This window comes from Paroedura picta, chromosome 1, assembly GCF_049243985.1.
Source record: "Paroedura picta isolate Pp20150507F chromosome 1, Ppicta_v3.0, whole genome shotgun sequence".
In the NCBI taxonomy this organism is placed as follows: Eukaryota; Metazoa; Chordata; class Lepidosauria; order Squamata; family Gekkonidae; genus Paroedura; species Paroedura picta.
Genome location: NC_135369.1, coordinates 64,211,226 through 64,224,446, shown reverse-complemented (window position 1 = coordinate 64,224,446; position 13,221 = coordinate 64,211,226). Strand labels below are relative to the sequence as shown.

At 41.2% G+C, this 13,221-nt stretch overlaps 1 protein-coding gene across 6 annotated transcripts in view; it reads left to right on the top strand.

Moving 5' to 3' along the window:
- Positions 1–12,549, top strand: part of LCLAT1 (lysocardiolipin acyltransferase 1) — a 138,673-nt gene extending 126,124 nt beyond the window's left edge. For all 6 annotated transcript variants that reach the window (XM_077341019.1, XM_077341039.1, XM_077341030.1 and 3 more), the window contains one exon: positions 9,615–12,549. In XM_077341019.1, coding sequence (XP_077197134.1) covers positions 9,615–10,117 — 503 coding nt within the window. In that variant the 3' untranslated portion in view covers positions 10,118–12,549. The remainder of the gene's footprint in view (positions 1–9,614) is intronic.
- The last annotated feature ends 672 nt before the right edge of the window (positions 12,550–13,221 follow it).

Here is a 13,221-nt window from a genome sequence, read left to right as displayed (position 1 = left end):
GTATTTATTGGAGCTGAGACTTTTCATTAAATCCCTTTCTGATTAAGATGGCTCCCTGAGTACTGGGTTGATTGAACGTAATAAGATTTGTCCACTTGTGTATCATTGTATGATAGAAATTGTTTTGGTGCCTGCAGATGTAGCAGCTATAAGATCATTTCTTCATCTGTACCCTCATGGATTTAAACACCTGTCACTTCCAAAGTTATATAATCTGCATACTGATCTGGCATTTTGTATTTTAAGGCAAGCACTTTGTATGCATAGCTAGTGAGTCATGACATATATGGAGTACCAGTAATGGCCACATAGCAAATCTTGAATTTGTATTGCTGCATCTAGCAGTTTTTAAGGAGCATTTGTTCCACTGGCCTGTTCAGGATGTTCACAGGTAGTTCATCCACCTGAAGCTGATTTCTTTCCTAGGTACATAGATAAACTAGTTTGCATATATGTACATAACATTCTTCAGGAGATGTTCATTTACAAAAACAGATACCTATTTGTATGGAGTTTTAATGAAACTGCAAGGACTATAGGCAGAGCATTAGCTGTTCAAATGTGTGCCAAATTCTATTTAAATAACTAAGAAAAGAACTTTTATGAGTATCATCATCCTTCTAAGTAAATTATACACTTCTAAGCCCATTGACTTCAATAATCTATGTATGCTTTCTTTCAACCATTACACAGCCAGTAGTTTAGTACTACCCACTCCTGAAATAATGCAGTTTTCTAGAAAATTAGTGTATATTATTCCAAAGAACTGCTTTCCATGCAAGAGGGTTTAGTCGTCCATTTGAAATACGGATTTTTTAAACAGTCAAGCCCACCACCACCACCACCACCACCACCCAAGCCAGCTTTCTTTTTTAGACTCCCTTCTGTTTCAGAAGAAGTTTGCTTGGGATGATGAGGAAAATATGAGAATAATGTAATTATTGGGAATAAAAACCAGTAGAATAATAGGTTTAAAATGGCATTTATAATTGGCTGTATAAGTGACATTCACACAACTGATACAGCCATGTTCTTTAGAGCAGGGGTAGTCAACCTGTGGCTCATGGGAATTGTAGTCCATGGACATCTGGATGACCACAGGTTGACTACCCCTGCTTTAGAGCTTTCTTGGAAATCTCCCCCCCCAATATGGAGAGTATATGCTTGAAATATATGGAGTAAATCCATTTTGAACTAATATATGTTAGTCTTTTTTGGATCTTATGTGTTCAGGGGGCTGTATAAGAAACAAAAGAACAAAGCCCTGTTGAGCTCATGGCACAACTACTACTTCTACTGCACGGTTCTTTGGCTGCTGGCTGATGTTAAAAGCTCTGCTGACCAATGGGACTTATTTCCAGGTAAATTTGTATCAGAATATAGCTTTAACCTATCATCTACTGCATCTGCTTTCTCCTGACTGCCTGGAGCACATAGTGAAAATAACTGAGTAGCTAAAGAGAACTAGTGGTTGACTTTAGACACTGATGTAAAGTTGTGCATGTATTTGGTTGAAAACAAGGGTTGTTCTTACCCATTTCTAAGTTATTTTGCAAATTGTTCTAGGATTTACAATCTCAGTCATAATAAGCCTCTCTAGTCCAACAGTTCTTCAGGTCTCCTCAGGAGAAGGGGGAAAACACTGGATTGCCATGCAAGGTTAAATTATGTACTTCTTGCAAAAAGAAAGAAAAGAAAACTAGATCAAAATACAAGGAAGAGCCTTACAGTCCCAGAATATGGGCTTCTAGGAATTCAAAACCATGTACCAGAAAAGATTATATTTTTCTTTAAAATTATCCCTAGCATATTACTAAGTGTATATGATTTAAAAAAAAATCTTAATGGGCTATAATATATGAAAGGAGTTTTAAGGTTTTAAATGAGTTTTACTCATCAAGCCTTCAAAAGTCAGGCCAGGCAAAAATTAACTAGCATTTACTGGCTAAGGATCAGCAAGTACCTTGTTCACATCCTTAGATGGTCAGGCTTGATATCTTTAACCACTCCTAGCGGAGTTGATAAAATAAAAGAGTAAGGGCTCCATCGGTGGGCCCTGTCCGGGATGAGGAAGGGTGCCGATAGGCCCCTTCCCCCGGACTCACAATTGGAGGGCTCCCGGGAGCTGCGGCCCCGCCCCAGCCCACCGCAAGCTTCCACCAAGGAGCGCCCTTCTCCGTCGCCACCCGCACTTAGACCTGCTGCCATCGGAGGCACCGCCCACCGCGCTGCCGGCCCCTCCGTGCGCTCCAGCCTCCCGCCAGCACCTGCCTCCTGCCGTCCATGCCGCCACTGGCCGCCGCCATGCCGCAGGCCCAGCTCCAGACATCCAGGTAGGCCACGGCGCCCCGTCCCCTGTCCAACACTCTCAAAGTAGCTGTTTTATTACAAAGGAACGTCTGAAGAAGTTTGCATCTATGCATGCTATGTCTCTCAGTTCTTGATTATTCCCAGAACTGAGCTTTGTTGTTCTTGGAGGTGCCACTGAACTCAGGCTTCGTTCTCTCACATCTGTTTGTTAACTCTTGTATTTGTATGCCAATTTATTGCCATTCACAGATCTTATCAACTCCTGTAATCTATATCTCAGCTATAATGTGGTGTGCATGTCATGTGCTCTGCTTTTTTATGCCCAGCCAGATACTTCATGCATGTAGACTATGGCAGCCGCCAGAGACTGCTTGTGTGGAGCACTTCATGGGCATTGGAGCTCCAGTGGAGTTTTGGAATTTGTATGATTCTTCTATGCTTAATAATATCTGCATTAGATAGAATGACTAGGAATGTGTGGTGCATGGCCTAAAGAGAGAACAAATTTGCATAATTGAAGGAAATCTGTGATTGCTAAGTCTGTCATTTGAGTTAGACCAACGGAGCAATGAAGAGCAGTGAGTCAGTTCTGCCTGGTCATCCCGGAAGGCTGAAAATAACTTGTTATTCCAACCCTTTTATCCTTTCTCTACCCCACTCTTCATATGTTATATGTTTTTATTTATAGCTCAATTGCTTTGTCATTCATGGAATAGCACTTCAGAGACTGTGGAGGAAAGAAAGCATAGCTATGGAGGCTAAAGGGCAGCTGCCAGGTTGACGCTTGGATGAATGGAGCAGCCATTCCATTAAGATGCTCCACAGCACAGCATGTGTCCTGCTGCCCGCAGTCTTTACACTTCCCCATTTGCTCAGTCTTCCTTAACACATGAGAGACCCTTTACGAGACACTTAGTTTTTGTCAGGCGGAGTAGCGTGGTCATGTAAGCAGGGGGGGGGGGAGCAGGGCCTTTCTGCATAATCGGAACCGAGACACATGTCATCATTTGCTCACTACTTGTGTAAGTCCTCATCTAATGCCACATGATGGGATGGCAGGGCAGAATCATGCTGTTGTTCACTCTTTTTAAAGAAATGTAGATGGTCCCAGCACAGAAGAGGAGATTGAAGTACACAATTTCCAAAGAATCGTTAAAAACAAACTATCCTGAAAGTTCACAAAATGGCAAGACGGAGGGAACAAATAGTCCTGAGCATTCTTATGCTGAGAGTGCGTTGTTAAAGGTTAAAAAATGAATTTTTACTGCATTATATAAGCACAGAAAAAAATTATGTTGGTTTTCATTAATCTATCACAAACAACATCCCAAAAGAGCTTGTAATATGTTCTCAGCCATGATTTAAGCAAATAGAGAAAGAGTTGAGTTTTCGCAGGTATAAAATTATTGGGGGTTGAATGTCAGGAAAACTCAAAAGAAATGCAATCTTGAGATGCTAAAGTAAACTCAAGTTTTATAAGTAACTTGCTGCATATATTATCCCTTCCCCTAATCTCAAAATAATTCTCATAGGAAAATAATTCCTATGCCATCCGAATGAGTAAATTCATCTCCATTTAGGACACACAGTGTTGGAAGCCGAAATATCTTTATTGGGTAAGAGTACAATTGGGGTTTCTTTGAATCAAAACCACCATTAGAATTTATCTTTCTGGCTGACTTTTGTTATTATCTACATGCAACGAATGGCACTGTCAGTTGAGCTGTACTGTGGTTTTGATCAACAAAGATGGATTATTGAAAGGAAAGATGTTTAAAGCTTAAAATCTTGGTCACGTATGCCCTCTCTTCTTAATACTGCAAGAACAAAAGAAACCAATAGAATGCCTACCTGTATCATTCCTGTTCTTAGGTTTCCAAGGCCATCTGGAAAACAGTGCTGGAGTTAGCAGACTCTTAGTCTGATTCAGCAAAAGAGTTTGGTTTAGTTTTCCCCCCTCTTAGTCATTATCAGGTCATGTCAGAATTCAAAATCATGTAGCAAAAGAGGCCGCCTAAATTTATATACCTGCGCAAGCAATTGTGTCGAACAAAAGTTCCATCTCTGTTCCATATAGATAGTATTGTAGGGGGAGTTTAACTGTTACAGTGCTAGTAGTTTCCAGCTGCAAGGGTTAGTGCATAGTCACACATTGGAAGGCTAATCTCTCTTCTCCGTTTTCCATTTAATACAGTCGTACCCAACCTTTTTATTGCTGGGGACCGGTCAACGCTTGACAATTTTATTGAGGCCCGGGGGGGGGGTAGTCTTTTGCCGAGGGACGGCGCTGCTGCCGCCTGAGCCCCTGCTCCACTTGCTTTCCCGCCAGTGCCCCTGACTTCCCGCCGCCCGCTGGGGGGGCACAGCCAGCAGCAGCTGTGCAGTGCCATGCCGAGGGGGAGCCCCAGCCAGGGTGTCTGCTGGAGAGCACCAAAGGTGAGCCAGTGGCAGAGTGGCAGGGCAGCCCCCAAGATAGCAGCCGGGGAGGAGGACGAGGAGGAGCCACAGCCCGGTACCAACTGATCCACGGACCAGTACTGGTACCGGTCTCCGAACCGGAGGTTAGGGACCACTGCTTTAATACACTCCCAGATGCTTTCAACATTTGATGCTCCAGGAGCATTCATTCTTCCTTAGGCCGGTTTGTTTTGGGGAGGAGGCTTTTAATTAATTTACTAAGTCATAATTTCTGCACCCAGCTTGAGTACCCAGCATGCTGGGGGGTAAACGGTAATGACTGGGGAAGGCACTGGCAAACCACCCCGTATTGAGTCTGCCATGAAAACGCTAGAGGGCATCACAACAAGGGTAAGACATGACTCGGAGCTTGCACAGGGGATACCTTTACCTTTACCTTTAATTTCTGCACACCTGGGAGGCACTCAGACAGACAAAGACCTGTTTGTGGGTGGCCTGATTTTGCTGCTTTTGTTGTTTTCAGCCACTTTATACATGTTTTATTGATTTATTCACTTATTTTATATGCCACCTTTATCCCCAGTGGAGACCCAAAGAAGCTTCTCACATTCTCCTCTTCTATGTTTTATCCTTACAATCACATTGTGAGATTGGTCAGGTGAGGTCCATTCAACACAGCGTTAATGTTGCTGAAGTGTTACCATTGTGTAATGCTATTTATTTTTTGTTATTCACGACGTTGTACACAATCTGCAACACTCCTGTAACACTCCCGCAAAAATCGCTTTGTTGTAGTGGATTCCCCTTAAAAAACCGCTAGACTCTTGAGAACAACCTGCAACACATCCAAAAAAGACATGTGCGTTCTCAGTATAGCGGTAGCAAGCATGTCCCTTCGTAAGCTCTTGCACCCAAGCTTCCGGCGTCGGAATCACCATTTCCCCCCCCTTAAACTAGCAAAAGCAACAAATAAGCGATGCTTCTTTGGCTGAAATCCCTCCACAAGCAATTGTCTGTAAAGTTTCTGAGCACAATACATCCCCCCCTCCCCGTTCGACACTGCCAGTAATTTCAGCCAGAAATTGCATGGAGGGGGGGGCGGGTTTACTTTAAGAGTGTGTAAACGAATAAGCGCCATCTCCTACACCAGTGGAAAAAGTTCTTTCTGATACATCGAATGAACGAATATGCGTTGCTACTGGGGTTTTCGGGTTTTTAAAAAACAGTTTTTAAAGGGAAGCACTAACACAACAGTTAATTGGCTGTTCTGTTTGATTCGCGGCCAGGTGCGTGAGGAAGCGCGGAAAAATATCGCCTCCTTTGTTGTGATTTCGGTGAGACTGGAAACTTGTGCGTTACGAGAACAGCACTAGTGGGAGAGCCTTTTTTTTCGATAGAAATGGCTGTTGGCATTACCGAGACTTGCCGCTTTTGATTGCGGCGATTTTCAATAGCGCTCCGATTTAACAACATTGCCCATTGTGCGGAATGGCCCTGAGAGTATGTGAAAGACCCAAGGTCTCCCAGCAAGCTTCCACAGCAGAGTGGGGGTTCATACCTGGGTCTCCCAGGCTGGCTGTCTTTAATTATTATGTATCACTGGGATTCTCAGCCAGGGCTTCCTGGAACCTTGGAGCTTCATGAGAGCTCCCAAAGGACTCCCCAGCCTTTCTTCTACGTCCTGCCTTATGGGCACAGCCACACTTCCAGCCTTTCTTTATCCAATTTTTTTAAAAAAATACTGTAGCCCCTCTCATATAGCCAGTTTGGTGTAGTGGTTAGGAGTGCGGACTTCTAATCTGGCAAGCTGGGTTTGATTCTGCACTCCCCCACATGCAGCCAGCTGGGTGACCTTGGGCTCGCCACAGCACTGATAAAACTGTTCTGACCGAGCAGTGATATCGGGCCTCTCTCAGCCTCACCCACCTCACAGGGTGTCTGTTGTGGGGAGAGGAATGGGAAGGCGGGTGTAAGCCGCTTTGAGCCTCCTTCGGGTAGAGAAAAGCGGCATATAAGAACCTACTCTTCTTCTTATATAAAATGTCAAATATTTTCAGAAGCCCTTTTGTATGCTGTGGAGCAGGGGTAGTCAAACTGCAGGCCTCCATATGTCCATAGACTACAATTCCCATGAGCCCCTGTCAGGAAATGCTGGCAGGGGCTCATGAGAATTGTATCAATTGACATCTGGAGGGCTGCAGTTTGATTACCCCTGCTGTGGAGTATAGTTCAATGGGGAAGACATACTTTGGTCACAAGCTTAGTTAGAATTCATAAGAGTTTCCTTTGCTGGTCTGAAATAATGCTGAAAGCAATTCATATTGCGTTGTAATTATTGAGAGAAAGACATCATGTCTGTAGATTCTGAAATATGAGCAACTTTAAACAGAACACCAACGTGCCTAAGGAAATATTATTAGCTAGGAGCCAGACAACAATGCCTTCTGGAAGTTTTCTGCGTAGTATTTTCTAAGTAGCTGGAACCATTGCACATTTTACTGCTTCATCTTTATTAGTATTAGTTATGCATTACTTCATATTAGTTTGTCAGCAGTTGAATACTGATGCTTTCATTTTCTGTTAAATACAATCTACATTTTAATCGCAAAAATAATTTCCCTTATTACAGTAACAGTGCATTCCTATGCAGAGTGTGTAAGTGTGTAAATGTAAAACTGCAATCTTGTATACCTCTACTTCAGAGTAAAACCTATAGAACTGAACAGGGTTTTAGTCTAAGTGTATGCCTGCAGGAACATGTTGTGGGATTTTAGCTAGAAGAATTGAAGAGTTGACCTAAACAAGTACGGAAGAGAAAGGTTCTCAATCATATAGTTTGTGCATAGATTGTTCCATGGATCCTTTTGTAAAATTATTTCTGGGCAATTGCAGTAATGTGGAAAATCACGAAGCAAGGTTAAATTTACAGTCATTGGACAGAGCTTGTCTGCCTTTAGGTGACACCATACCTTCATCTCTGATCCTGCATTCAATCCTGGGTTTCCTATATATTTAAGACTGTATACACATACGGTATTTAACCAGGGAATCTCTGTGATTCCTGTACCAATAGGCTTCTAAACATTCAAACTTTGCTGCCTACTCTTGAAGTGTAGTGTATTGACTTGAGATTTACTGTCTGGAAGCACTTGAAAAAGCTTCATGCTTTTGAATATGTTACATCTCTGTGGCCACATAAAACCCAACTTCTGTAACCATTTGGGACCAGTTCAAGATATATTAATCATGATCCTTAAGGTCTGGAACAAATACAGTACATGATTCTGCCAAAGTGAATTTGGAGACATTAATTAATTGTTACTATTTATGAAGCAACAATGGTTTACATGGTCCTGTACAGAACACACAAATGAACAAGGCAAAGAAGGAGAGAAATTATCAGGGATTTCCAGAGAGCTGAGTTAGAAAAAGAGCGATAAGTAAATTGAGGCTGCAAAATTGGGCATAATTAAGAAATGATAAATAGTGCACGACTGTTGCATCAGTACCTAAGTTTTTAGAATTAGGGGATACCAAAAATAAACCAACTAATTGAATGGACCTCTCTTCCTCCTCCCCCCCTCCCTCTCTCCCCGCTCACACACACCCCCTTGTATTTAATTACAGTATTTGCTGGCGTATAAGACTACTTTCCCCCCCTGAAAAACATGCCTCCAAGTGGGGGGGGGGTCGTCCTATACGCCGGGTGCACTTCAGTTGGGATGGACATAGCTGCCCATAGCGGCCCATAGTACTGTAATGCAATGTAACAAACTCTATATTTTGAGTGGAAATGTTGGGGGGTCGTCTTATACACCGGCAAATATGGTAGGATTATTTCATCTGCAGGTGCAAGCTTAATTGATTGATTCTGTAATTAAAGGATAGACTAAACAAATCCATTTGTAGATGTATGCTGGAGAAAATACTGGTGATATGAATGCCAAAGTAACAACTTGTTTGAGCATCAATTTGAAATAAACAATAAAATACAAGTAAATATATGTATAATTACTCTAGTATAGCTGTTATGAGTTACCCAGCTGAAGCATGTTGCTAGATATAGCACAAGTGTTTGAAAGCCATCCTCCTGGTTGTTGCTAAAGTCATGTTTCTTGTTGAATTCATTATGTGTATGTGTATAATATTTCTATACATGCTATAAAAGTCTCTCGGGTTATCCCCAAAAAGAGGAAATAGGGAAAGATTGTGAGTGACTATAGAAGAGTAGGAAACAATGCTATATAGGGGAGGAGATCCGAGCACAGACACATAAATTGACAACCACATCAGAAAAATCATCAGGGAAATAAACATATGGGATAGTAATGGCAGAGTGACCATAGAAAACATCTCTTGGTTTCACAGTTTTCAAACCCTGAGGCAGACATCCCTGGGGATATCCTTTCCAAAGCTTTATGTTCATCTTAACTGGACAGGAGACAAAGTTTGGTTGTACTCAATAGCAAATTGGTATAGGTCCCTGCTCTCGCATCGTTTTATGACCCTCATCTCCCTTTAGTTAAGATGATTTATCTAAGCTTTTGAAACTTCCCAATTATATTTATATATTATATATATTTAAATATTCATTAGATGGTCATTATCTCTTTATTTTCTTACGTCTTTTTCTTAGGAGGCATTTTGCATTGCTTTAGTGAATAAAATAGTTTAATGTTGAATATTTATTAAAAATTGAATTACATAAATTTAACTTTCACTTGACAAAATGATCATATTACAGTGATCCTGGTCTATTTGAACTCTGTGAAGAATAAAAGGCATCTTCGGATGAGTTTCATATATGTTTCTGCCATAATATCATATATTCTTTTCCATTAATACCGTCATTGCTGTGCTTACAGTCTTATCTCTTTCTCTCCCAGGTAACAACCTTGATGCGATTCATGACATAACAGTAGCTTATCCTCAAAATATACCTCAAACTGAGAAGCATCTTCTCTATGGGAACTTCCCCAAAGAAATTCATTTTCATGTCCGCAGATACCCGGTAGAAGCACTGCCAGTCTCCCGGGAAGAACTGCAACTCTGGTGTCAGAAGCGTTGGGAAGAGAAAGAAGAGAGGCTCCGTTTATTCTATGAGGGCAAAAAATACTTTGATGCAACAGGGAGAAGCAAAATCCCTCCTTGTAAATCTGAGCTCAGGGTCATGGTGGTTAAGTGCGTTTCACTCCTGTATTGGACACTTTTCACACTTGCTGCGTTTGTGCTGTTGTACTTGTACAGCTTTGTACGGTGGTATTTTATGATTCTGGTTGTTATTTTTGTCGCACAACAAAAATTGTTTGGCGGGCTCGAATTGATTGAACTTGCACGCCATCAGTTTGGGCGCAGTAAACAGAATGTACATAATCTGAAAAGAAACTAAATTTATTTGGGGCACTGTGGGGGGGGTATGTTTGTGGATGTTTTTTAGATGTGTTACAGACTTCGTAAATTGGGGAGAGATTTTGCATGAGAATCTTTAGCCTTTCTTACTGCTGTCACTGGTTAATACACTTTTGCACTTATATTGTGAAAAAGGTAGGCATTGCTACATCCGAAAAGTTAATTTTTGAATGTATATTCAGTGTTTCTGTTGCCAGCAGCTAGTGTCTACAGTTTAACTCAAAATAGTTTGCTGATCATTCAAAATGTGTAGCCATTGAATTTTTCAACAGTGAGCTCTAAATATAGCTGGACAAATCATGAAGCTAAAAAGAGTGGCCTGTGGTTTCTACACAGCCTTGCCATAAATCAAGGGCAGGATTTCAACATCACATTGTATTGCATGATAGCATTTGCCTCTTGGTAATTCTCTTTCCGTTATCTCTTTCAGGGAGATAACAGATTATACAACTGCAGCAAATTTGGACACCTAAGAGGATGAGAAAACAAAACAGAGTTTTAATTTGGATCCACTATATTGCATTCCATTTAGACTTGCCTTTTTTGTTTTTTTAATTGAATGTTTACAACTTGCACTTTACAACTCCACCCTCAGTGCAAGTTGCTCTGAAAAACTTAAGGCTCATCATTCAGTAAATGTGATGGCATATATTTCTGATATAGCTTCATGACAGATCTGAGCACTGTGATCTCCACAGGTTTCTATCCCATTCTGGGTACCCACATCCTAGTCTTGTGGATGCTTTGATATATTTTCAGATCCTGGCCCATTGTACATTCAGAACAAGGATGAACAAAACCCTTGGCAAAATAACCCTTGGAAAGCTTATAGATACCCAGCATAAAGTAAATAGGAAACTTGGGAGGAAAGAATTATATGAATCTGATTTCAATGAAAAAAGAAACTGGATTATAAAAAATTCTCTTTCCCCACAAAATTAAAACATATAATTAACTTTAGAAGTAGCATTTATATTACGATATGGTGGTCTCTATAGGATTTTAATGTAATATGACAAGCCACATTAAAAAATCTTATTGGTATAATGTCTTCAGAGTCCCAGTTAGTGTATTGTTCTGCTGACTTTCTAAAAAGATTTACTCTAGCAGTGTCGGTAGAAAAATCCCTCCTGTCTTTCCCAAGTTCTGAGCATATGAAGATGCTACATTGCATTGCCAATGAAGGAAAGCATGTAACATTCATAAAAGAGTCAAACAGACATACAGGGTAGGAACTGTTGCCTTCCATCTGCAAAGTCTGATGAACTTTTCAGACAGTATAGTACAGTTATGAAGTGAGTCCACAGCTAAAAAACCTCATTTCCCTGAATATGTGTCAGAAAGCTTTCCTTATTCAAAAAATGTTTCTCTGCTTAATTCTAAGGTGTAAGACATAGCAGCCCTACCTAGTTTTATCAGCTGTAGTGAAAATAATAGAAACGTAAAAACCATGTAGGAGTTTTATGTAGCACACAGTGTCCCACCACTACCTTGTAAGATAACTCCCTTGCCACTGTGTGGGGTTTCATTGTGGTGGCTGCCCTGTGGGAACAACACTTGTCACTGCCTTTGCATATGTATAGAGGATGCTGGGCTGAAGACTGATTCCAAGCACAAGAGGTACTGGTCTGTGTGATCTGTAATCCAAAGCAACCCATCAGTCACCTATGGAAGCAGACTCCAGAGAGAGTGCTTCCAAGTTGTATTCTGGTGCCTAATTGCAAATACAGGAGGTTATCAAGCATCTGACAGGTGACTAAATATGGCTGATAGGCTGGGATCTGTGAAATCGTACCACTCTGTCGACCAAATGCCCTTTTCAGCTTTTGGGAAAAAGCTATTGGTGGCAAGAACCCTCTCTCTTCACTCTCAGGATTTCTCTAAGCAATTGCCTCACTGCTGTTTTAACAGCCAGACTCATATGGCTTCCGCCGTACCTTGTGAGCCAAGTTCCTACAAATCCTTGCTTAGTCATATGTCCTGTCATATAACTAAGCATGTTTTCCCTTCCTCAGCACTCCACTCCCCTTAACAGTATAGTACACTTGTGTGTGGTCTGCATTGGTTACCAAATCCATTCCTTACAGATGACAAAGCATGCCCATTTTTTTTCCCTCCACTCGTTTTCCCTCCACTGAATATTAGTAACTCCAGAGCCATAAGCAGCTTGTAAAGTATTCTGCATCAATCATAATAATGTCATGTCAAGTTACATGTGTTTTTTCAGTCTCTGTTGCTTCGGCCATGCATTTTATAGATTCATTTTATAAATAAAGGGTATTAAAACAAACACTAGGGTATGAAAGATCTCCATAATACCCTTCGTTTTCAGATTTTATTGAAATATGGGAATGTTTTTAGCCATGACCGAACAATGTCCTCTTACAACCACAATAAAGACTTTAAAATGTACATGAGTGTTATTTCGTTGTTTTCTTTACGGTAATATGTGCTGCAAAAATAGTCCCTATGCCTTCAGCACTGCTCCCTCATTAGAATAATTGCATTATTATAAGTTAACAATAGGAGGGAAGTTGGAGGCATTCAAGCTTAGAGAGCCAGTTTGGTGTAGTGGTTAGGAGTGTGGACTTCTAATCCGGCATGCCAGGTTCGATTCTGCACCCACCCACATGCAGCCAGCTGGGTGACCTTGGGCTCACCATGGCAGTGATAAAACTGTTCTGACTGAGCAGTGATATCAGGGCTCTCTCAGCCTCACCCACCCCACAGGGTGTCTGTTGTGGGGAGAGGAATGGGAAGGTGACTGTAAGCCGCTTTGAGCCTCCTTCGGGTAGGGAAAAGCGGCATATAAGAACTAACTCTTCTTCTTACTGAATCTACATGACTTTTTAAAAAGAGGGAACAGGGTAGTTTAACCCAGTCTATTCTGGGAATAGTGCTGGGTCTACTCAACAGCTATTTAGGCTTCTCCATATTTCTGTTTGCACACAACCATTCATCAGGACTTTCCCATCTCTCCAGTTAACAGGAAATCTAAAAAGTAGCTATAACATATCTTTTAATATATATTCCTGTTTTATACATATATTACTAAAATATGCTAATATATGTGTAGTGAATAGA